The sequence below is a fragment of the Nansenia antarctica genome, assembly GCF_963989245.1.
Source record: "Nansenia antarctica genome assembly, chromosome: 2".
Classification (NCBI taxonomy): domain Eukaryota; kingdom Metazoa; phylum Chordata; class Actinopteri; order Argentiniformes; family Microstomatidae; genus Nansenia; species Nansenia antarctica.
In genome coordinates this window covers 78,946,706-78,971,129 of record NC_137675.1, presented here as the reverse complement: position 1 = coordinate 78,971,129, position 24,424 = coordinate 78,946,706, and the positions used below count along the sequence as shown (strand labels likewise).

The 24,424-nt window shown below is 43.8% G+C and overlaps 1 protein-coding gene across 1 annotated transcript; it reads left to right on the top strand.

Moving 5' to 3' along the window:
• Positions 1–15,647: 15,647 nt before the first annotated feature.
• LOC308150686 (uncharacterized protein) lies at positions 15,648–22,069 on the top strand (the record flags this gene model as incomplete). The annotated part of the gene is made up of 6 exons (XM_080523491.1): positions 15,648–15,669; positions 17,330–17,437; positions 17,800–18,074; positions 21,382–21,456; positions 21,777–21,836; positions 22,031–22,069. The coding sequence occupies 6 exons, from the start codon at positions 15,648–15,650 to the stop codon at positions 22,067–22,069; spliced, it is 579 nt and encodes a 192-aa protein (XP_080379617.1).
• Between the last annotated feature and the right edge of the window lie 2,355 nt (positions 22,070–24,424).

Below are 24,424 nucleotides of genomic sequence, written 5' to 3'. Positions count from 1 at the left end.
GCTACCAACCGCACGGACTTGGAGAAGCGGTCCACGATGGTGAGGATGACCGTGTTGCCTAGGGACGGGGGAAGGCCGGTCACGAAGTCCATGGCGAGGTGGGACCACGGTCGACCGGGCACGGGTAGAGGCCGCAGCAGTCCTGAAGGCGGCCGGTGGGATGCCTTGCTGCGAGCGCAGGTAGGGCAGGCCGAGACGAACTCCCTGACGTTCGCGGCCATGGTGGACCACCAGAACCGCCGGCGCAGGAAGGACAGTGTGCGTAGGGCCCCAGGATGGCAGGCGAAGCGGCTGGCGTGGCCCCACTGCATCACCTTGGTCCTGACGGCGTCCGGGACGAAGAGACGGCCGGGGGACCCCGGTCGGGGATCTGGCTGGGTGCGCTGTGCAGCTCTGACCACCGCCTCGATCTCCAGGGTGACCACTCCAACGACCCGGGAGGATGGAACGATGGTGTCAGGAGTGGTGGGTTCCTCCTCTGCGGCATGGAGCCGAGAAAGGGAGTCAGCCTTGGCGTTCAGGGAGCCCGGACGGAACGTGAGGTGGAAGTTAAACCGCCCGAGGAACAGGGCCCAGCGTGCCTGACGGGAGTTCAACCGCCTGGCCGACTTGATGTAGGTTAGGTTCTTGTGGTCCGACCAGACGGTGAAGGGGTGCTCTGCGCCCTCCAGCCAGTGCCGCCACTCATGGAACGCCTCCACCACCGCCAGCAGCTCGCGGTTCCCGATGTCGTAGTTGGCCTCGGCGGAGGTATAACGGCGGGAGTAGAAGGCGCAGGGGTGCACGGTCTGGTCCTCCGATCGTTGAGAGAGCACGCCACCGACGCCCGTGTCTGAGGCGTCCACTTCCACAATGAAGGGCCTAGAGGGGTCTGGGTTGATTAGGACCGGCGCCGAGGTGAAGAGCCTCTTCAGGTCACTGAAGGCAGCGCTGGCTGCTGGTGTCCACGTGAACTGGCGCAGGGGGGAGGTGAGGGCAGTGAGGGGGGCGGCTACCCGGCTGAAGTCCCGGATGAATCGCCGGTAGAAGTTGGCAAAGCCGAGGAATGACTGCAGCCGTTTCCGGGTGGTAGGTTGGCCCCACTCGACGACGGCCCGAGTCTTCTTGGGGTCAGGGCGAGTCAACCCACCCTCCACGATGAGCCCCAGGAATTCCACAGAGTGAGTGTGGAACGAGCACTTCTCGGCCTTAATAAAAAGGCGATTCTCCAGTAGGCGCTGGAGGACTAGGCGGACATGTTGGACATGCTCCTCAGGGTTCCTGGAGAATACTAGGATGTCATCCAGGTAGAGGACGACAAAGATGTCCAGCATGTCCCTGAGGACGTCGTTCATGAGGGCCTGGAAGACGGAGGGGGCGTTAGTGAGACCAAAGGGCATGACAAGGTACTCATAGTGGCCACGGGGGGTCTTGAACGCCGTCTTCCACTCGTCACCCTCACGAATCCGGACCAGATGGTAGGCGTTCCGGAGGTCCAGCTTAGTGAAGATGGTGGCCCCAAGGAGGGGCTCAAAGTTGGAGCTCATGAGGGGGAGAGGATAGGTGTTCCGGACGGTGATGGCATTGAGCTCACGGTAGTCAATGCATGGCCTGAGGGTTCCATCCTTCTTCTTCACGAAGAAAAACCCCGCTGCCACCGGGGAGTGTGATGGACGGATGAGCCCCTCAGCCAGACAGTCGGAGATGTAGGTGTCCATGGCTGCCTTCTCCGGGGGGGCAAGGTTGTAGAGGCGACTGACCGGAAGTTTGTTGCCAGGGCGGAGCTCGACGGCACAGTCGTAGGGCCGGTGAGGCGGCAGGGTGCGAGCACGCTCCTTGCTGAAGGCCTCTCCGAGGTCGTGGTAGACCTCTGGGATGGAGGAGAGGTCAGGGGGAGCCGGAGGCGGTCGCAGAGGCGATGTGGGGGTATGGGCGGCACGGAGGCACCGGGCGTAGCATGCGGTACTCCAGCTCAGGATACGTCCCTCACCATAGCTGACATGGGGAATGTGGAGCTCGAGCCACGGTCGTCCCAGGATGAGCGGGGACTGGGGGGTCTTGAGGATGTAAAACCGGATCTCCTCCACATGGTTCCCAGAGACGGTCAAGGAGAGGGGTGTAGAGCGGTGGGTGAGAGGCCCCAGGCTGTGTCCGTCTAGGGCTGAGACGGAGAGGGGGGTCTCGAGGGCAACGAGGGGAACGGCAGCTGAGCGGGCCAGCTGGGCGTCCATAAAGTTCTCGTCTGCTCCCGAGTCAATAATGGCCTCGACCGTGAGGTTCTGCCCCTGCCAGGAGAGGGTGACAGAGAACCTGGCTGGGCTGGTGGTAGGTGGGGATTGAGAGACACGGCTCACCCGGATTCCCCCTTCGGGTGAGCCTGCCCTTTTGATAGGGACGGGCAGGTGTCACGGAGGTGTCCCTTCTCTCCACAGTAGAGGCACAGGCCCTGGGCCCTTCTCCTCTCCTTCTCCGCCGTGGTGAGGCGGGCTCGACCAAGCTGCATCGGCTCCTCGCCAGTGCATGGGGTGTAGGTCGACTCCCGTGCGGAGGAGGGGTTGGCTGTGACGATAGGGTCCTGGGGGCGTGGCGAGCTGGTCTGGTAGCACCCTCTCTCTCTCCGACGCTCCCGGGAGCGCTCGTCAACGTCGATGGCTAGGGCCACTAGTTCGTCCAGGGCGGCGGGTCTGTCCCGGACGAGCTCGTCCTTGATGGCCTCACTCAGCCCCTGGCGGAAAGCAGATCGCAGTGCCCTGTCATTCCATCCGCTTCCGGCTGCCAGGGTGCGAAACTCGGTAGAGTAGGCCGCCGCGGTCCGGTTCCCCTGGTGGAGTGACATCAGTCGCGCCCCGACCTCCTGTCCTGCAGTGGGGTGGTCGAAAACCCTCTTGAACTCCGTGAGGAAGGTAGCGTAGTCACCGAACAGGTCAGGGCGGGCGCAGAGGGTGGCCTGGACCCAATTCAGGGCGTCGCCGGTGGTGAGGTTGGTGATGAACGCCACCCGGGCTGCCGGCGACCAGAACTGGCTGGGCTGATGCGAGAATACCAACTCGCACTGGAGGATGAAGCCTCGGAACTGGGCGAAGGCTCCGTCGAAGGGGCGGGGGCTGGCTAGGTGGGGCTCCCGTGGCTGTCCAGTAGGTGGTGCCGGTAGCTGGGCAGGGTCAGGGAGAGCAGGGGGGGGGGCAAAGGCTGCGAGCGCGGCCACCTGTGCTGTAAGCGCTTGGGTCGTAGAGATGAGGTGCTGCATCTGGGTGGCGCGGTGCTCCTGGTTAGCCTCCTGGGTTGTCATGCGAGTGTTCAGGGCCTGGCACGCTGTAGCGGCCGCCTGGAGGAGGTGAGTGTGTTCAGCGAGGATCTGGATAGCCGTCGGACCGGATCCAGGGGTGGGAGATGGTGCCCGGTCCTTCGTGTCGTCTGAGCCCAATTGCATGGTCAGTTCTTCTGTTATGACACAGGGGCGAGGGAGCTCAAGGACACGACACCGGAGGCAGAATACAGTGTTAGCCCCGTAGGGTATTTATTTACAGTGCAGGTGGGTGGAAACACAGATGATGAGTCCGGAGGTTTCAGCCTGGCGGGCTGGGGGTTTCAACCTGGCGGGATGGCGGTAGTGGTTGGCATGGGCTGTGGAGGAACAGGAAAGCAGGGTAAGTCTCCACGGTAGGCCAGTACAGAAGATATCAACGAATCACAAGAATAGGCACAAGAGCAAAGTTCATAACTAATCACAGAGGATACTTGCCAGGTCATTCTTAGGGAAGAACTGACGATGAATGAAGGGAGTCCAGGGTAGATGTAGCCAGAGGGTTAATTGGGAGTGGAGACAGGTGTGTTGGTTTGACTGTGGCTGGATAACCCTCCAATCACCGGGAACGAGCTTCACCTGCGGCGGAGAGCACGCTGTGCTCGAGTTGTGGGGGCGGGTGCTCGAGCTGTGGGGGCGGGAGAGGGCGTGTGTGACGGCCCAGCCGTAACAGCTTCCAATATATAAACTGCTTGATTTGATCATCTTTCAATCACTAATGTGTGTCTTTACAAATGTAATAGTGTGTAAATGTTTACAATAACATTAAGGTTTTCAGTCAGATGTGATGTCAGTCAGATGTCAGATTTCAGTCAGATGTCGCTAGAGAAATCAGTGATATTTCTAGCGGAAGCTTTATAGCTTGAGAAACAGCTGCAATTCTCTCAGTTGCAAGTTCCCTTTTTCTAGTGTTTTTGCACAGTAACACATTTAATAAGGCTTCCAGTAAATGCTTCCAATATATAAACTGTCTCATTTGATATTCTTTCAATCAATAATTTCAGTTTTACTGTACACCAGCTGTATTTTAAACAAGCAAATCTGAGGGTGTTTCTGTTGTTGTTTTTCCAGGTGTTCAAAGTCTGTCCACAGTGAGTCAAGTCTCTGTGAAGAGGGGAGGCTCCATCACCATCCCATGTCTCTATGAACAGAGCTACAGAAACCATGTCAAGTACTTGTGTAGGGGATATTACTTTTCTTCTTGCTCCATCGTAATAAAAACCAACTCTGTGAATACTGCTGGAGTGTCAGTCTCTGACAATGTAGCTGGAGGGGTCTTCACTGTGACCATGACCAATCTGCAACTAGGGGACTCAGGTCATTACTGGTGTGCTGTTGACAGAATTGGATCGGATGATGGTACATATCTGCACCTGTCTGTGGTCCCAGGTTAGATCCCTGCACTTCTCACCCGTCTCTCTGCTCAAACAAACATCATCTACTGAGTTTCATTCCTATAAATCATGTGTTGATTGGTATGGCTGATCTTACCATAAATGCAACCCTGAAGTGATTCATCCTTCTGTGTTCAGGTCCTCCAGTCCTGTATGTGGACCAACAGGAGGTGATGGGGGTTGAGGGAGGGGGGGTCACTGTCAACTGTTATGTAATTACCAGAGGAGCCAGGAGGTGGTGCAGGTTGGGGGGCTCTTGTGTGGAGACATCTCAGAATTTAGATGGAACTTCAGTGGCTTTACGTACGGTACCAAACTTCGGCTTCAGCCACTCCAACTTTGTCGTGACGATGACTGGACTGAAGATGGACAACACTGGCTGGTACTATTGTGTCAAGGGAGACCTGCAGATGCCTGTTCATATCACTTTTAACAGACACACTACAATACAGAATACCAGCACCATCAGTAAGTATAGTGAGAAGCTAAATTGAATTACTAATCAATTATTTTAAAATATTCAAACCATTCAGGAATACACTTGTTGCCCCAAATATGATTGATAGCTATATATATATATATTTTAGGCTTGGTATATCACTCTACTGCATTAGGCTTCTAATCCAACTTTCCCACTTAGACCCTAGTAGTCTGAGACATACTGAGAGTAATGATATTGTCTTAAACCTTAAACCCGTCACAGCTCCTGGGGAGGCTGCAGTCACCTCACAGATGTAAGTGTGCACAACCTCCCTTCAAACATTACCTCTCATTTCCTCTGTCTACATGATTGTAGTGTACATGATTTAAAATGATATCCTAATTAGCAAACACTAACTGTACTTGTTTCTCTACTCTATCAATAGGCGTACTTTACTTTGCTCAACAATTTTCTTAGGACATTTTCTCTTATCTATTTGACTACACACATAGCCTACTGTATTGTAGAAAATCTCTGTTTTCACACATGCAGTATAGGCACTGGTAGGTGCTGGAGATAATGCGTATGAGGTTGAAAATAGTGAAATGTCCCTTTAAAAGTGTACTGTCCCTGTCAACTAAATGAGAAATAATATACAGTTGTTTTCCTCAAAGCAACACTTCTCTTCTACAGATGGGAAACGATGCTGTTCTACCTCATGAAATGTGTCAATGCAGGACTCTTCTTTTCATGCACAGTCATTGCTGTGCTGAAGTTCCGGGAAAACCGACGTTGAAGAGAAACTGAAGAATATGCTAAAATCTGTTAGTGTACCAACATGTTCTGTGGGATCACATAGACTACAGAAGATTATTTCTATTTTATAATATATTCACTAATGGCAGGCTGTGTTTAGTTTTTTTAGCTACATAGCTAACTGTAGCACTTTTTCACAGAAACATGAACTGAAATAAATGATTAAGTATGAACTGTCCCCGTCAACTAAGAATGCATTGCTAAATACTTGAGTGTTTGAAAAAAGGGAAGTATATTTCTGGGAGCTACAGTCTGGTCTGGCTCTCATAAACCACTTTATTTTGAAATAGGAAATCGTCTGTTTTGTGTGAGCCTTTCCCTAGAACTGTGATTGTTACTAGAACCTATTCTTATAGAAAGTCTTAATTGCGATGATTGTGATGTATAGTTGCTTCACTGACTTCAGGCAAATGTACTTATTGTAACTAGTTTACAATAGCGTCTGCTTAATAACTAAAATGTAAAAAGTAATGTAGAACTAAATGCTGTGTGAATGTAGCAGAGGTGATTTAGAATCACACTCTTGTGATGAGGTAGCCCTGGCTGAGACATGTTAACTCTACTGGCCTTAGCAATTGAAAATGTCCTCTTGGCCTAACGGTAGACGCGTGTGTCTCCCATGCGGTCGACCCAGGTTTGAACCCCACCTGTCACACGACCATCACATAGTTTACAGTCGATGAGTTCCAGATTGTACTGTATTCACCTGAGAGGTAGTTCTGAACATGGACTGAGTCTATAAAGTATCCACAAATCCATACTGTCTATGGTTCACTGTTTAATTATAAGGACCCAAGTATACCTGTGAAACACAACCAATGTGTACTTAAATGCTTTGCTAATAAAAGTCGTTGAACAAACAAGATATCACGTTGAACTTCCTACTTTTAGCATCTGTGAACTGTTCTTCAAGGCAATCAAAGCAAGGAAATATCTCATCTAAATTCATTAACCATGATATTAACCAGAATATTGACGTCATTCTACACTTTGTTTATTCGTTACAAATGGCTGCTCTGTAAGGACTGTATCCTGAGCCCATGACTAACAAACAGGACCAGTGGAACCCCAGGCAGACAGGCCAACATGCATCGTTTGCTGGGGACAGGTGAGGGAGTAGATCACGAACAAATTCAGAGATGGAATGTACGTCACGTAATGCAGATCTCATAGTTTATTACACCTTTGTGGCCCATAGATAAACATGGTTTTGCACAGGGAACAGGGTTGAAAACATGTCTATGATAATCAGGAAGAGAGTGAGAGAGGGGAGGGGGGTTAAAACAGTGATGTGAGAGAGGGGAGGGGGTTAAAACAGTGATGTAGACTCAGTCCATTTGGTGCCTTGGTCCCTGACACACCCACAAATACTTACACTAACGCTCTCTGACTCTCTCACACACACACACACACACACACACACACACACACACACTCGCTCACTCACACACACATTCTCCCACACTCACTCTCTCTCATCCACACATGGCTCCTCATCTCCTCCCTGTCGTCTGCATCCTTCTCGTCCTCAGTGGACTCTCTGGTAAGTGCAGGAAGCCTGTTTATATAAATACTTTTCATGTTTATCCATCTAAGATGGATATTCGCCTGTTTTTCTATTTTTTATTTATTTGTGTCTCACTGTTCTGAAAATCTGTTGGACAATGAATCAAGTTTGTATGGCCTTAAAGGCAGACTAAAAAATTATGCTATACTGTACACAGTATTTATTATTTATATATTATACTTGTTCTACACGTGCAAATGACTTACTTAGGCGTACTGTCCCCCGAGTACATTCTACCCTTGGAAAGACTGCCTTCTGCTTTAGTGCTCCTAGCTCTTGGAATGATCTGCAATGCACTTTAAAGATTGATGTACTTCCAAACTTTGCACAGTTCAAGGTTTTGATCTATAATCACTGCACTTCAGTTTGTTATTGTTTTAGCTGATCTTTAAAAAAAAAAATATATATATATATTCTCTTATCTTTATCTTATTCTTTATTCTCTTATCCTTGTTTTTATTCTTGATTTCATTCTGTGCATGAGATTATGTTTTACTTTGTTTTATCTACTACTATTTCTATCTACTTGTATCTATTACTATTTTTGTCACTCATCGTCTCTGTAAATGAGGGGAACCTCAGTGGAGTTTAAATAAAGGTTGTATTACTGTATCATTCAATAGCTCTCAGAATCCATAAACCTTTCATAAACCTTTATATTTTATATGAAAGTCCCATTATTTTTATCCTATTGCTCTGATCAAATTGTATTTTGTCTATTTTTTGTTGTTGATCTGGTGTGTTTTATTGTGTAATTGTGCTGTTTGTTTTAACTGTTGAAACTTGATGTTTTTAAGCTGCTGTCTTGGCCAGGCTTCCCTTGAAACAGAGATCATTGTATCTCAATGGGACCGACCCTGGTTAAATAAGGGCTAAATAAAAAATAAAATAATAAAAACCTCACTGTAAGGAAAGCAGTGGATTGTCTATAGGCCTACCAAATGGTTGAGTTATCATTAGTAGAGTATGTAATGATAAGACAATCATATGAAAAGTGATATGAGTATTGCATTGTGAAAAGCAAAGCATGTTTCTAACAGGATTTCTCTCTGAAACAGTAATTGATGAAGATGAAAAGTTGAAATATGATGTGTGTTATTATATAGTGCATTATATGGTGTATTATTACACCAACTGTATTTTAAACAAGCAAATCTGAGGGTGTTTCTGTTGTTGTTTTTCCAGGTGTTCAAAGTCTGTCCACAGTGAGTCAAGTCTCTGTGAAGAGGGGAGGCTCCATCACCATCCCATGTCTCTATGAACAGAGCTACAGAAACCATGTCAAGTACTTGTGTAGGGGATATTACTTTTCTTCTTGCTCCATCGTAATAAAAACCAACTCTGTGAATACTGCTGGAGTGTCAGTCTCTGACAATGTAGCTGGAGGGGTCTTCACTGTGACCATGACTAATCTGCAACTAGGGGACTCAGGTCATTACTGGTGTGCTGTTGACAGAATTGGATCGGATGATGGTACATATCTGCACCTGTCTGTGGTCCCAGGTTAGATCCCTGCACTTCTCACCCGTCTCTCTGCTCAAACAAACATCATCTACTGAGTTTCATTCCTATAAATCATGTGTTGATTGGTATGGCTGATCTTACCATAAATGCAACCCTGAAGTGATTCATCCTTCTGTGTTCAGGTCCTCCAGTCCTGTATGTGGACCAACAGGAGATGATGGGGGTTGAGGGAGGGGGGGTCACTGTCAACTGTTATGTAATTACCAGAGGAGCCAGGAGGTGGTGCAGGTTGGGGGGCTCTTGTGTGGAGACATCTCAGAGTTTAGATGGAACTTCAGTGGCTTTACGTACGGTACCAAACTTCGGCTTCAGCCACTCCAACTTTGTCGTGACGATGACTGGACTGAAGATGGACAACACTGGCTGGTACTATTGTGTCAAGGGAGACCTGCAGATGCCTGTTCATATCACTGTTAACAGACACACTACAATACAGAATACCAGCACCATCAGTAAGTATAGTGAGAAGCTAAATTGAATTACTAATCAATTATTTTAAAATATTCAAACCATTCAGGAATACACTTGTTGCCCCAAATATGATTGATAGCTATATATATATATATTTTTTAGTCTTGGTATATCACTCTACTGCATTAGGCTTCTAATCCAACTTTCCCACTTAGACCCTAGTAGTCTGAGACATACTGAGAGTAATGATATTGTCTTAAACCTTAAACCCGTCACAGCTCCTGGGGAGGCTGCAGTCACCTCACAGATGTAAGTGTGCACAACCTCCCTTCAAACATTACCTCTCATTTCCTCTGTCTACATGATTGTAGTGTACATGATTTAAAATGATATCCTAATTAGCAAACACTAACTGTACTTGTTTCTCTACTCTATCAATAGGCGTACTTTACTTTGCTCAACAATTTTCTTAGGACATTTTCTCTTATCTATTTGACTACACACATAGCCTACTGTATTGTAGAAAATCTCTGTTTTCACACATGCAGTATAGGCACTGGTAGGTGCTGGAGATAATGCGTATGAGGTTGAAAATAGTGAAATGTCCCTTTAAAAGTGTACTGTCCCTGTCAACTAAATGAGAAATAATATACAGTTGTTTTCCTCAAAGCAACACTTCTCTTCTACAGATGGGAAACGATGCTGTTCTACCTCATGAAATGTGTCAATGCAGGACTCTTCTTTTCATGCACAGTCATTGCTGTGCTGAAGTTCCGGGAAAACCGACGTTGAAGAGAAACTGAAGAATATGCTAAAATCTGTTAGTGTACCAACATGTTCTGTGGGATCACATAGACTACAGAAGATTATTTATATTTTATAATATATTCACTAATGGCAGGCTGTGTTTAGTTTTTTTAGCTACATAGCTAACTGTAGCACTTTTTCACAGAAACATGAACTGAAATAAATGATTAAGTATGAACTGTCCCCATCAACTAAGAATGCATTGCTAAATACTTGAGTGTTTGAAAAAAGGGAAGTATATTTCTGGGAGCTACAGTCTGGTCTGGCTCTCATAAACCACTTTATTTTGAAATAGGAAATCGTCTGTTTTGTGTGAGCCTTTCCCTAGAACTGTGACTGTTACTAGAACCTATTCTTATAGAAAGTCTTAATTGCGATGATTGTGATGTATAGTTGCTTCACTGACTTCAGGCAAATGTACTTATTGTAACTAGTTTACAATAGCGTCTGCTTAATAACTAAAATGTAAAAAGTAATGTAGAACTAAATGCTGTGTGAATGTAGCAGAGGTGATTTAGAATCACACTCTTGTGATGAGGTAGCCCTGGCTGAGACATGTTAACTCTACTGGCCTTAGAAATTGAAAATGTCCTCTTGGCCTAACGGTAGACGCGTGTGTCTCCCATGCGGTCGACCCAGGTTTGAACCCCACCTGTCACACGACCATCACATAGTTTACAGTCGATGAGTTCCAGATTGTACTGTATTCACCTGAGAGGTAGTTCTGAACATGGACTGAGTCTATAAAGTATCCACAAATCCATACTGTCTATGGTTCACTGTTTAATTATAAGGACCCAAGTATACCTGTGAAACACAACCAATGTGTACTTAAATGCTTTGCTAATAAAAGTCGTTGAACAAACAAGATATCACGTTGAACTTCCTACTTTTAGCATCTGTGAACTGTTCTTCAAGGCAATCAAAGCAAGGAAATATCTCATCTAAATTCATTAACCATGATATTAACCAGAATATTGACGTCATTCTACACTTTGTTTATTCGTTACAAATGGCTGCTCTGTAAGGACTGTATCCTGAGCCCATGACTAACAAACAGGACCAGTGGAACCCCAGGCAGACAGGCCAACATGCATCGTTTGCTGGGGACAGGTGAGGGAGTAGATCACGAACAAATTCAGAGATGGAATGTACGTCACGTAATGCAGATCTCATAGTTTATTACACCTTTGTGGCCCATAGATAAACATGGTTTTGCACAGGGAACAGGGTTGAAAACATGTCTATGATAATCAGGAAGAGAGTGAGAGAGGGGAGGGGGGTTAAAACAGTGATGTGAGAGAGGGGAGGGGGTTAAAACAGTGATGTAGACTCAGTCCAATTGGTGCCTTGGTCCCTGACACACCCACAAATACTTACACTAACGCTCTCTGACTCTCTCACACACACACACACACACACACACACACACACACACACACACACACACACACACACACACTCGCTCACTCACACACACATTCTCCCACACTCACGCTCTCTCATCCACACATGGCTCCTCATCTCCTCCCTGTCGTCTGCATCCTTCTCGTCCTCAGTGGACTCTCTGGTAAGTGCAGGAAGCCTGTTTATATAAATACTTTTCATGTTTATCCATCTAAGATGGATATTCGCCTGTTTTTCTATTTTTTATTTATTTGTGTCTCACTGTTCTGAAAATCTGTTGGACAATGAATCAAGTTTGTATGGCCTTAAAGGCAGACTAAAAAATTATGCTATACTGTACACAGTATTTATTATTTATATATTATACTTGTTCTACACGTGCAAATGACTTACTTAGGCGTACTGTCCCCCGAGTACATTCTACCCTTGGAAAGACTGCCTTCTGCTTTAGTGCTCCTAGCTCTTGGAATGATCTGCAATGCACTTTAAAGATTGATGTACTTCCAAACTTTGCACAGTTCAAGGTTTTGATCTATAATCACTGCACTTCAGTTTGTTATTGTTTTAGCTGATCTTTAAAAAAAAAATATATATATATATTCTCTTATCTTTATCTTATTCTTTATTCTCTTATCCTTGTTTTTATTCTTGATTTCATTCTGTGCATGAGATTATGTTTTACTTTGTTTTATCTACTACTATTTCTATCTACTTGTATCTATTACTATTTTTGTCACTCATCGTCTCTGTAAATGAGGGGAACCTCAGTGGAGTTTAAATAAAGGTTGTATTACTGTATCATTCAATAGCTCTCAGAATCCATAAACCTTTCATAAACCTTTATATTTTATATGAAAGTCCCATTATTTTTATCCTATTGCTCTGATCAAATTGTATTTTGTCTATTTTTTGTTGTTGATCTGGTGTGTTTTATTGTGTAATTGTGCTGTTTGTTTTAACTGTTGAAACTTGATGTTTTTAAGCTGCTGTCTTGGCCAGGCTTCCCTTGAAACAGAGATCATTGTATCTCAATGGGACCGACCCTGGTTAAATAAGGGCTAAATAAAAAATAAAATAATAAAAACCTCACTGTAAGGAAAGCAGTGGATTGTCTATATGCCTACCAAATGGTTGAGTTATCATTAGTAGAGTATGTAATGATAAGACAATCATATGAAAAGTGATATGAGTATTGCATTGTGAAAAGCAAAGCATGTTTCTAACAGGATTTCTCTCTGAAACAGTAATTGATGAAGATGAAAAGTTGAAATATGATGTGTGTTATTATATAGTGCATTATATGGTGTATTATTACACCAACTGTATTTTAAACAAGCAAATCTGAGGGTGTTTCTGTTGTTGTTTTTCCAGGTGTTCAAAGTCTGTCCACAGTGAGTCAAGTCTCTGTGAAGAGGGGAGGCTCCATCACCATCCCATGTCTCTATGAACAGAGCTACAGAAACCATGTCAAGTACTTGTGTAGGGGATATTACTTTTCTTCTTGCTCCATCGTAATAAAAACCAACTCTGTGAATACTGCTGGAGTGTCAGTCTCTCACAATGTAGCTGGAGGGGTCTTCACTGTGACCATGACTAATCTGCAACTAGGGGACTCAGGTCATTACTGGTGTGCTGTTGACAGAATTGGATCGGATGATGGTACATATCTGCACCTGTCTGTGGTCCCAGGTTAGATCCCTGCACTTCTCACCCGTCTCTCTGCTCAAACAAACATCATCTACTGAGTTTCATTCCTATAAATCATGTGTTGATTGGTATGGCTGATCTTACCATAAATGCAACCCTGAAGTGATTCATCCTTCTGTGTTCAGGTCCTCCAGTCCTGTATGTGGACCAACAGGAGATGATGGGGGTTGAGGGAGGGGGGGTCACTGTCAACTGTTATGTAATTACCAGAGGAGCCAGGAGGTGGTGCAGGTTGGGGGGCTCTTGTGTGGAGACATCTCAGAGTTTAGATGGAACTTCAGTGGCTTTACGTACGGTACCAAACTTCGGCTTCAGCCACTCCAACTTTGTCGTGACGATGACTGGACTGAAGATGGACAACACTGGCTGGTACTATTGTGTCAAGGGAGACCTGCAGATGCCTGTTCATATCACTGTTAACAGACACACTACAATACAGAATACCAGCACCATCAGTAAGTATAGTGAGAAGCTAAATTGAATTACTAATCAATTATTTTAAAATATTCAAACCATTCAGGAATACACTTGTTGCCCCAAATATGATTGATAGCTATATATATATATTTTTTAGTCTTGGTATATCACTCTACTGCATTAGGCTTCTAATCCAACTTTCCCACTTAGACCCTAGTAGTCTGAGACATACTGAGAGTAATGATATTGTCTTAAACCTTAAACCCGTCACAGCTCCTGGGGAGGCTGCAGTCACCTCACAGATGTAAGTGTGCACAACCTCCCTTCAAACATTACCTCTCATTTCCTCTGTCTACATGATTGTAGTGTACATGATTTAAAATGATATCCTAATTAGCAAACACTAACTGTACTTGTTTCTCTACTCTATCAATAGGCGTACTTTACTTTGCTCAACAATTTTCTTAGGACATTTTCTCTTATCTATTTGACTACACACATAGCCTACTGTATTGTAGAAAATCTCTGTTTTCACACATGCAGTATAGGCACTGGTAGGTGCTGGAGATAATGCGTATGAGGTTGAAAATAGTGAAATGTCCCTTTAAAAGTGTACTGTCCCTGTCAACTAAATGAGAAATAATATACAGTTGTTTTCCTCAAAGCAACACTTCTCTTCTACAGATGGGAAACGATGCTGTTCTACCTCATGAAATGTGTCAATGCAGGACTCTTCTTTTCATGCACAGTCATTGCTGTGCTGAAGTTCCGGGAAAACCGACGTTGAAGAGAAACTGAAGAATATGCTAAAATCTGTTAGTGTACCAACATGTTCTGTGGGATCACATAGACTACAGAAGATTATTTATATTTTATAATATATTCACTAATGGCAGGCTGTGTTTAGTTTTTTTAGCTACATAGCTAACTGTAGCACTTTTTCACAGAAACATGAACTGAAATAAATGATTAAGTATGAACTGTCCCCATCAACTAAGAATGCATTGCTAAATACTTGAGTGTTTGAAAAAAGGGAAGTATATTTCTGGGAGCTACAGTCTGGTCTGGCTCTCATAAACCACTTTATTTTGAAATAGGAAATCGTCTGTTTTGTGTGAGCCTTTCCCTAGAACTGTGACTGTTACTAGAACCTATTCTTATAGAAAGTCTTAATTGCGATGATTGTGATGTATAGTTGCTTCACTGACTTCAGGCAAATGTACTTATTGTAACTAGTTTACAATAGCGTCTGCTTAATAACTAAAATGTAAAAAGTAATGTAGAACTAAATGCTGTGTGAATGTAGCAGAGGTGATTTAGAATCACACTCTTGTGATGAGGTAGCCCTGGCTGAGACATGTTAACTCTACTGGCCTTAGAAATTGAAAATGTCCTCTTGGCCTAACGGTAGACGCGTGTGTCTCCCATGCGGTCGACCCAGGTTTGAACCCCACCTGTCACACGACCATCACATAGTTTACAGTCGATGAGTTCCAGATTGTACTGTATTCACCTGAGAGGTAGTTCTGAACATGGACTGAGTCTATAAAGTATCCACAAATCCATACTGTCTATGGTTCACTGTTTAATTATAAGGACCCAAGTATACCTGTGAAACACAACCAATGTGTACTTAAATGCTTTGCTAATAAAAGTCGTTGAACAAACAAGATATCACGTTGAACTTCCTACTTTTAGCATCTGTGAACTGTTCTTCAAGGCAATCAAAGCAAGGAAATATCTCATCTAAATTCATTAACCATGATATTAACCAGAATATTGACGTCATTCTACACTTTGTTTATTCGTTACAAATGGCTGCTCTGTAAGGACTGTATCCTGAGCCCATGACTAACAAACAGGACCAGTGGAACCCCAGGCAGACAGGCCAACATGCATCGTTTGCTGGGGACAGGTGAGGGAGTAGATCACGAACAAATTCAGAGATGGAATGTACGTCACGTAATGCAGATCTCATTGTTTATTACACCTTTGTGGCCCATAGATAAACATGGTTTTGCACAGGGAACAGGGTTGAAAACATGTCTATGATAATCAGGAAGAGAGTGAGAGAGGGGAGGGGGGTTAAAACAGTGATGTGAGAGAGGGGAGGGGGTTAAAACAGTGATGTAGACTCAGTCCAATTGGTGCCTTGGTCCCTGACACACCCACAAATACTTACACTAACGCTCTCTGACTCTCTCACACACACACACACACACACACACACACACACACACACACACACACACACACACACACTCGCTCACTCACACACACATTCTCCCACACTCACGCTCTCTCATCCACACATGGCTCCTCATCTCCTCCCTGTCGTCTGCATCCTTCTCGTCCTCAGTGGACTCTCTGGTAAGTGCAGGAAGCCTGTTTATATAAATACTTTTCATGTTTATCCATCTAAGATGGATATTCGCCTGTTTTTCTATTTTTTATTTATTTGTGTCTCACTGTTCTGAAAATCTGTTGGACAATGAATCAAGTTTGTATGGCCTTAAAGGCAGACTAAAAAATTATGCTATACTGTACACAGTATTTATTATTTATATATTATACTTGTTCTACACGTGCAAATGACTTACTTAGGCGTACTGTCCCCCGAGTACATTCTACCCTGGGAAAGACTGCCTTCTGCTTTAGTGCTCCTAGCTCTTGGAATGATCTGCAATGCACTTTAAAGATTGATGTACTTCCAAACTTTGCACAGTTCAAGGTTTTGATCTATAATCACTGCACTTCAGTTTGTTATTGTTTTAGCTGATCTTTAAAAAAAATAATATATATATTCTCTTATCTTTATCTTATTCTTTATTCTCTTATCCTTGTTTTTATTCTTGATTTCATTCTGTGCATGAGATTATGTTTTACTTTGTTTTATCTACTACTATTTCTATCTACTTGTATCTATTACTATTTTTGTCACTCATCGTCTCTGTAAATGAGGGGAACCTCAGTGGAGTTTAAATAAAGGTTGTATTACTGTATCATTCAATAGCTCTCAGAATCCATAAACCTTTCATAAACCTTTATATTTTATATGAAAGTCCCATTATTTTTATCCTATTGCTCTGATCAAATTGTATTTTGTCTATTTTTTGTTGTTGATCTGGTGTGTTTTATTGTGTAATTGTGCTGTTTGTTTTAACTGTTGAAACTTGATGTTTTTAAGCTGCTGTCTTGGCCAGGCTTCCCTTGAAACAGAGATCATTGTATCTCAATGGGACCGACCCTGGTTAAATAAGGGCTAAATAAAAAATAAAATAATAAAAACCTCACTGTAAGGAAAGCAGTGGATTGTCTATAGGCCTACCAAATGGTTGAGTTATCATTAGTAGAGTATGTAATGATAAGACAATCATATGAAAAGTGATATGAGTATTGCATTGTGAAAAGCAAAGCATGTTTCTAACAGGATTTCTCTCTGAAACAGTAATTGATGAAGATGAAAAGTTGAAATATGATGTGTGTTATTATATAGTGCATTATATGGTGTATTATTACACCAACTGTATTTGAAACAAGCAAATCTGAGGGTGTTTCTGTTGTTGTTTTTCCAGGTGTTCAAAGTCTGTCCACAGTGAGTCGAGTCTCTGTGAAGAGGGGAGGCTCCATCACCATCCCATGTCTCTATGAACAGAGCTACAGAAACCATGTCAAGTACTTGTGTAGGGGATATTACTTTTCTTCTTGCTCCATCGTAATAAAAACCAACTCTGTGAATACTGCTGGAGTGTCAGTCTCTGACAATGTAGCTGGAGGGGTCTTCACTGTGACCATGACCAATCTGCAACTAGGGGACACAGGTCATTACTGGTGTGCTGTTGAAAGAAATGGACCGGATGTTGGTACATATATGCACCTGTCTGTGGTCCCAGGTTAGATCCCTGCACTTCTCACCCGTCTCTCTGCTCAAACAAACATCATCTACTGAGTTTCATTCCTATAAATCATGTTTTGATTGGTATGACTGATCTTACCATAAATGCAACCCTGAAGTGATTCATCCTTCTGTGTTCAGGTCCTCCAGTCCTGTATGTGGACCAACAGGAGGTGATGGGGGTTGAGGGAGGGGAGGTCACTGTCAACTGTTACTATGTATTTATCGGAGCCAGGCGGTGGTGCAGGTTGGGGGGCTCTTGTGTGGAGACATCTGGGAGTTTAGATGGAACTTCAGTGGCTTTACGTACGGTACCAAACTTCGGTCACTTCAACTTTGTCGTGACGATAAGTGGACTGAAGATGGACAACACTGGCTGGTACTATTGTTCCAAGGGAGACCTGCAGATACCTGTTCGTATCACTGTTAACAGACACACTACAATACAGAGTATGACTTTTGGATGACTTATTATTGAATTGTTGATTGTTTACTGACTGTTGTCGATTATGACTTTGTCCATTATTCTAACCATTTTCCACCATGTCACCTTCATCACATGGTATCGACATTCATATTGAAAATGTGGTTGTTGAATCAAGGAATGTTACTATACATAGTCAATCAAAAGCGTACTACATGGAACCCAAAAGAGTGTAATCGAATCAAGTAGTCTTACACAGAGTCTTAGACGAGGCATAATAGAATTATTGAATGTTCAAATCAAATGAATCATGATTCTTTACTGCCATCCCCGTCAGTTGGTTGTACTGTACAGTACTGTACTGTACAGCTCCAACCACTAAACTGTCTCAGCCTTGTCCGCCCAAAACCAACTCTCCTGTCGCCATAGACACAACCATAGCAGAAGCGGGGGATGAAGAACAGACAAATGACGAAGAGGAAGATGACAAAGAGGAACATCCCAAGTCAGTATTGAGACAGCAGCATTTCTCATAGATTCAAGAGATAAGATGACAACATGAAAAATCTTCTGTTCCTATTCCTTACAGTAAAGGAAGTAGAAACATGTACACAACTTCCCCCTTGGTAGAATATTACTATGGCAACACGTAGGACCTCTTTCTCAACCTCATCGACTCTCAGTTGTTGTTGACATTATAGTCAAGTTCCTTATTTTGTACTTGAGAGGTTTAAGAACACTGAAAAGTGATAAAGTATTTCCCAATTATAAGAGTGAAAATATAGATGAATGACCCCTATGATATTAGGATAATTATCCATGGTTCTTGTAGAAGCCGATTCATGTTCTTGTGAGTATGTCTTTGTCACCATGGCATCTACAGGTTTGGAGGAGAGAAAGACCTGGCCAAGAGAGGGCCAGGTGTCGTTGATTGGAGGAGGAGAAGGGATATAGTCCTGGCCAAGAGAAGGCCAGGTGTTGCTGATTAGAGGCTTATAGCTTTTAACGTCTGGTCTTTGCCTCTGTTGGATGTGCCTTTGTTTGATTTTGTTTATACTACAAAGTACTAAAGATACATTTATTTTACCTTTGAGAAACCTGGAATATGGAATAAAGCCATTTTGAGTTCAACTTTAACTTCATTTTTGGACATTCCTCATTTCCTTTTTATTTTATTGTTTACGGCACAAAGCCAGTCAGTATTATATCTATTGGAGTACTCTTAATCAGCCACCACAAGAAGGGACACAAGGTCTCTACAGTTCTGTATAGAATGCATTTCATTGTAAGCTTTTTTTGCTCTTCATCAGGGACTTCAACCCTCAGTTCCTGCTCATTCCTCTGGGCCTGTTGGTGCTGGTGGTAGCTGCTGCCTTGACCGTATGGAGAATGTTGAGAAGGCATAGTAAGTATAATCATCGATTAAAAGTATGACTTTGTAACTTAGATTCAGGATCATCTTATTCTACTGTAACTCCAAAAGAGATGAATCTCCTATCTATTTCAGGGGTCAACAAGGCCAAGGACCAGGCAGGGTACACCTCAGTGGTAAGCTACTCATGTTACTATCCCTTACCCTTACACCCTTCTCTCTCTCTCTCTCTCTCTCTCTCTCTCTCTCTCTCTCTCTCTCTCTCTCTCTCTCTCTCTCTCTCTCTCTCTCTCTCTCTCTCTCCCCCCCCCCCCCTCTCCCTCTGACTCTCTCCCTCTCCACCCAGCCCCCCCCCCCTCTCTCTCCAACCTCTGCTGAGATGGCTGTCTTTTTCCTCCTGATACATCCTTTGAGCCATCGGCTAGCTGTGGGAAAGCAGTTTGACCATTAACATTGCTAAAACACACCGTGGTTTGGATGTTAAGACAGACAGGTTGGGTTAACATTACATTACATTTTTCAATCTTCTGACCTTTTCTCAAAAACATTTTTTTCACAAAAGAACATAGAAAACATCTTTGTCACATATATAGACACTGGTATGGTGCTTGAGATAATGCATGTGAGGTTAAACATTGTGAAATGTCCCTTTAATCCCCTGTTTCATTCCTTTGCAGTCTGCTGATCAGGGTTAGGGGAGATGGGTAGGGGTAGGGGAGGTTGTATGGGTGTCAAGGGGGGGGGGGGCGGGGGCGCCGGGATGGGGGAGATGGCTAGGGGTAGGGGAGGCTGTAGGCATGGGAGAACAGGTAGGTTTTGAGGTGGGATTTAAAAGTGAGAAGTGAGGGTGAGTCTGAGTGGTTGGGGGAGAGAGTTCCAGAGGCGGGGTGCAGCTCGTGAAAAGGCACGGTGACCGAAGCCTTTGAGTTTTGAGGGTGGGACAGTGAGGGGAACAATGGATGAGGATCGGAGGGTACGGGTAGGGCGGTGGGGGAGAAGGAGGTCAGTCAGGTAAGGCTATGGAGGGCTTTGTATGTGAGGATGAGGATTTGAAGGATGCTGAAGATGCTCTTCAACAAACTAGCAGCAACATTCCAACAGCATTTCTGCTGAATTTCAACAAGGGAAAGTGTCAAAAGAGTCACGTGTCACTCAAAAGACCTAATTTTGAGGGTTGGGATTATACTTCTACAACACTGCATCGTCCCCCCTGCCCCCCCCCCCCCCCAAAAAAAAGAGCTTGATTTTGAACTCCAAGCTGTGATAAACGGCATGAAAGAGTCAGATAACTCCCTCTCTGCAGTGTGTATCTGAGGATCCTTCTCTGTCTGTCTCTCTGTCTGTCTCTCTGTCTGTCTCTCTGTCTGTCTCTCTGTCTGTCTCTCTGTCTGTCTCTCTTCCGTGACTCAGGACCCAAACCCAGACAGCGACCCTGATGTGATGTACAGCACTGTGGTTCATAACCAGAACAGGGCAGCACACAAGGCAAGCATGAAGCCAACCTTCACATGATCAGCAGTAATGGTCTTGTAAAGTAGTTATTTACCTTTTACCTCAGACTTAAGGGGATGGTTACAAAATCACATGCAGTGCCCTGTGTAAGTAATGGGACTGTGAAACATTTATTTTAGGTTTGAGGTTAAAGTAGAGATTCTCAGCTTTTTATTTGACTATGTATAACAAATGTAATTTCAGAACGGTGAAATCAACATGTATAATAATAATGTATAAAACAAAAGCTATACTTTAACCCGATAGTCCTTTGTTACAACCCCATATAGAATCTAGGGGATATGGGGAGTAACAATATCATAAAACCTGTCTCTCTTCCTGTCTCTCTGTCTGTCTCTCTTCCTGTCTCTCTGTCTGTCTCTCTTCCTGTCTCTCTGTCTGTCTCTCTTCCTGTCTCTCTGTCTGTCTCTCTTCCGTGTCTCAGGGCCCAAACCCAGACAGCGACCCAGACGTGATGTACAGCACTGTGGTTCATAACCAGAACAGGGCAGCACACAAGGTAAGCTGTCTTTACTCATGAGGAAAGGTGGAGGTCTGGCGCGGTCTAGTGATATGTTCAAGTAGTACACCAACAGTGACATTCTTCTGTGTCATGATAGGCTAAAGCAAAGTAATATAATGCCAGGAATCGTTTATTTTTGTCATCACTCAGGGCCCAAACCGAGAGAGCGACCCAGACGTGATGTACAGCACCGTGGTTCATAAGCAGAACAGGGCAGCACACAAGGTAGCCTACTATAACACATGCTTACTCATTGATCCTGCTAATGTGAACATTTACCCACAAATCTTTGTCTATCTCTTTTTCATGTCTTCCAGCTGGACCAAACCCCTGACGATAGCGTGACGTACAGTACCGTCACCAAGAGCAGGGCCCCAGTAAAACGTAAAGACAAAGCTGCTAACCATGTGAACATTTGAAATAATTTCATCAGAAATGCAAAGCAGAGGCACGCAAGCAAAGTTCCATTTGAAATGTATGGATTTCCACGGTGTGACCGGCAAGCGTTAACCTCCATTGCGGCAGACTATAACACATTGTCCTGAATTTGTGTCCTTTGTACGATTCATAGTATGCCACTCTGTTCCTGTCTTCAAAGGTGCGATATTGAATAACCGCTGAAAACGTGTTCTGCTTCGTTTACACTTTAAATAAACCTTTTCATGACCCTTATTATGACTCCTGTTTTAGGCCTTGTCCAAAAGCTCATAGGCCTACTGCATTTACTAGGCCTATATGTACAGTATATATTAGTATACTAACAATGCTGCATACTAGGATCCTCATGTTTAGTCCAATGTATGCTTATTGCTTAAATAATATCACACGAGAGGGAGTGCTGTTATACAGGCCTGCGGCCTCGGACCTACGAGTCTACGACCGAATCACAGCCGTGCTGATATTCAGTATAACAGCACGACCTCGAGTGTGATATTGCTTTTATACAACAGTTCTACAGCGCTATTTATTAGTTAACAGTAATAAGCGACAACAGATTATGATTTGTTTGTTTATTTAATCATTTATTTTGGCTCCACCAACAAAAAAATAGTTCCGCAACTGAACTACAACTGCTTAGTCATTTATTAGAACACCTGTGCGGCGGAGTGATACATATAGTTAAAGGTCCCAGGGATGTTATACTGTATATCGGCACTCATGGAATGCCTCTTGTCCAATCAAATTACTTGGTCGGAACTAACTGTTGTATAAATACAGTATATCCTTCTAATCAATTAAGCATTGATATGGTCCCAACTGTCATTAACTGAAGTTGTTATGTGCAAAATAATAATATTTTGAGACCTTAGCCTACTGAAGATGGACGGGTAAATGAGATGAGATTAAATTAGATTTAACTTTATTGTCATTGCAGAGTACAAGGGTCATTGTACCCTATGTGTGTGTGTGTGTGTGTGTGTGTGTGTGTGTGTGTGTGTGTGGGGGGGGTGTGTGTGTGTGTGTGTGTGGGGGGGGTGTTCATCAGAGTGACATGTCTGTGAAAGCTGGGTTAGGGCTGTTCTCTAGCCTGCTGGTGCGGAACCTGAGGATTCTGTACTTCCTGAGTCTCTTAGATGGTAGGGGATCAAACAGACCGTGGCTGGGGTGCGAGGTGTCCTTGATGATGCTTGCTGCCCTCCCCTGACACCGGTCTGCCTGGAGGGACTCTGGTAGCGAGTTTGGTGCTGATGCGCTGGGCGGTTTTCCCCACCCACTGCAGGGCCTTCCGGTCGGACACAGTGCAGTTGCCGTACCACACTGTGATGCAGTCGGTGAGGATGCTCTCAATGGTAGAAGTGGTAGAAGTTGATGACTAAATGATTCACTTACTTTACACAAATGTACTTCTTGTAATCACTTTTTTTTTTTAATATATATATATAAGCAACAGTAGGAATTTTCTTAGACATCTGTGCAAGCTTTTCTCCTCTTAGAGGCCTGGGTGATGATATTGGGTGATCCAAACCATGCAACCCCTGATTTGTCCATTCAACTGTATGTCCCATACACTGTAATACATCTTCAGGATAAAGCAAATATAAACATAAATAATAATAACAACTTGGATTTGTATAGCGCCTTTCATAAAACCCATAAAACCCTGTAAGGACACTTTACAATTCTAGAGGAAATGGTCAGACAGACAAAACAGAAAACAAACAAAACAAAACAGAAACAGTGACTAGGGGCCAAAGGCCTTGGTAAACAGATGGGTTTTGAGGGCTGATTTGAAGGAGTCTAGGGTGGGGGCGTTGTGGATCACTATGGGGAGAGAGTTCCAGAGGGTAGGTGCAGCCACACTGAAGGCATTATCGTAGTATTTTATGACATATCACAGTAATCATCTATTCCTTGTAAATAATTTCATATGATTATTAAAAGCATTTGTTCATACATTTGATTCCTGAACATTACTCTATTCTTATATATTTCATACAATTGATGGATTTTATATTTGCTAATAAATTACACCTTTCACTTGAAATTGTTGTCTTCAATGAATACAATCTACTATAGTTATAAACTATAGTTTACAGAAAAACAAGATATCAAACTAAGATTATTTAAGATGAAAATGACCAGAGAACCTCCCAAAAAGATACTGGTGCTGAAAATGTTACAAAATGGTTCCAGAATGGTCCTTATAAGGTCCTGAGAATGTCCCAATACGGTTCCAGATAAAGTGAAAAGTACACTATTAAAGGGACACTTCACATTTTTCAACCTCATATTCTCTATCTAGCACCATACCAGTGTCTACATTGCGGAGTCAAAAACATAAGAGCTCCTAAGAAAAATCCAGCTAAATTGAGCAAAGTAAAGTACACCTAGAGTAGAGAAAAAAGTACAGTGAGTGTTTGTGGCACCAGAGAATAATACTGAGAAGTGTCTGAGTCAGATGAACCGCAGGGATGTTTTTCACACGTACACTACACACACCCAATGTGTTTCTTAGCCATCAGTT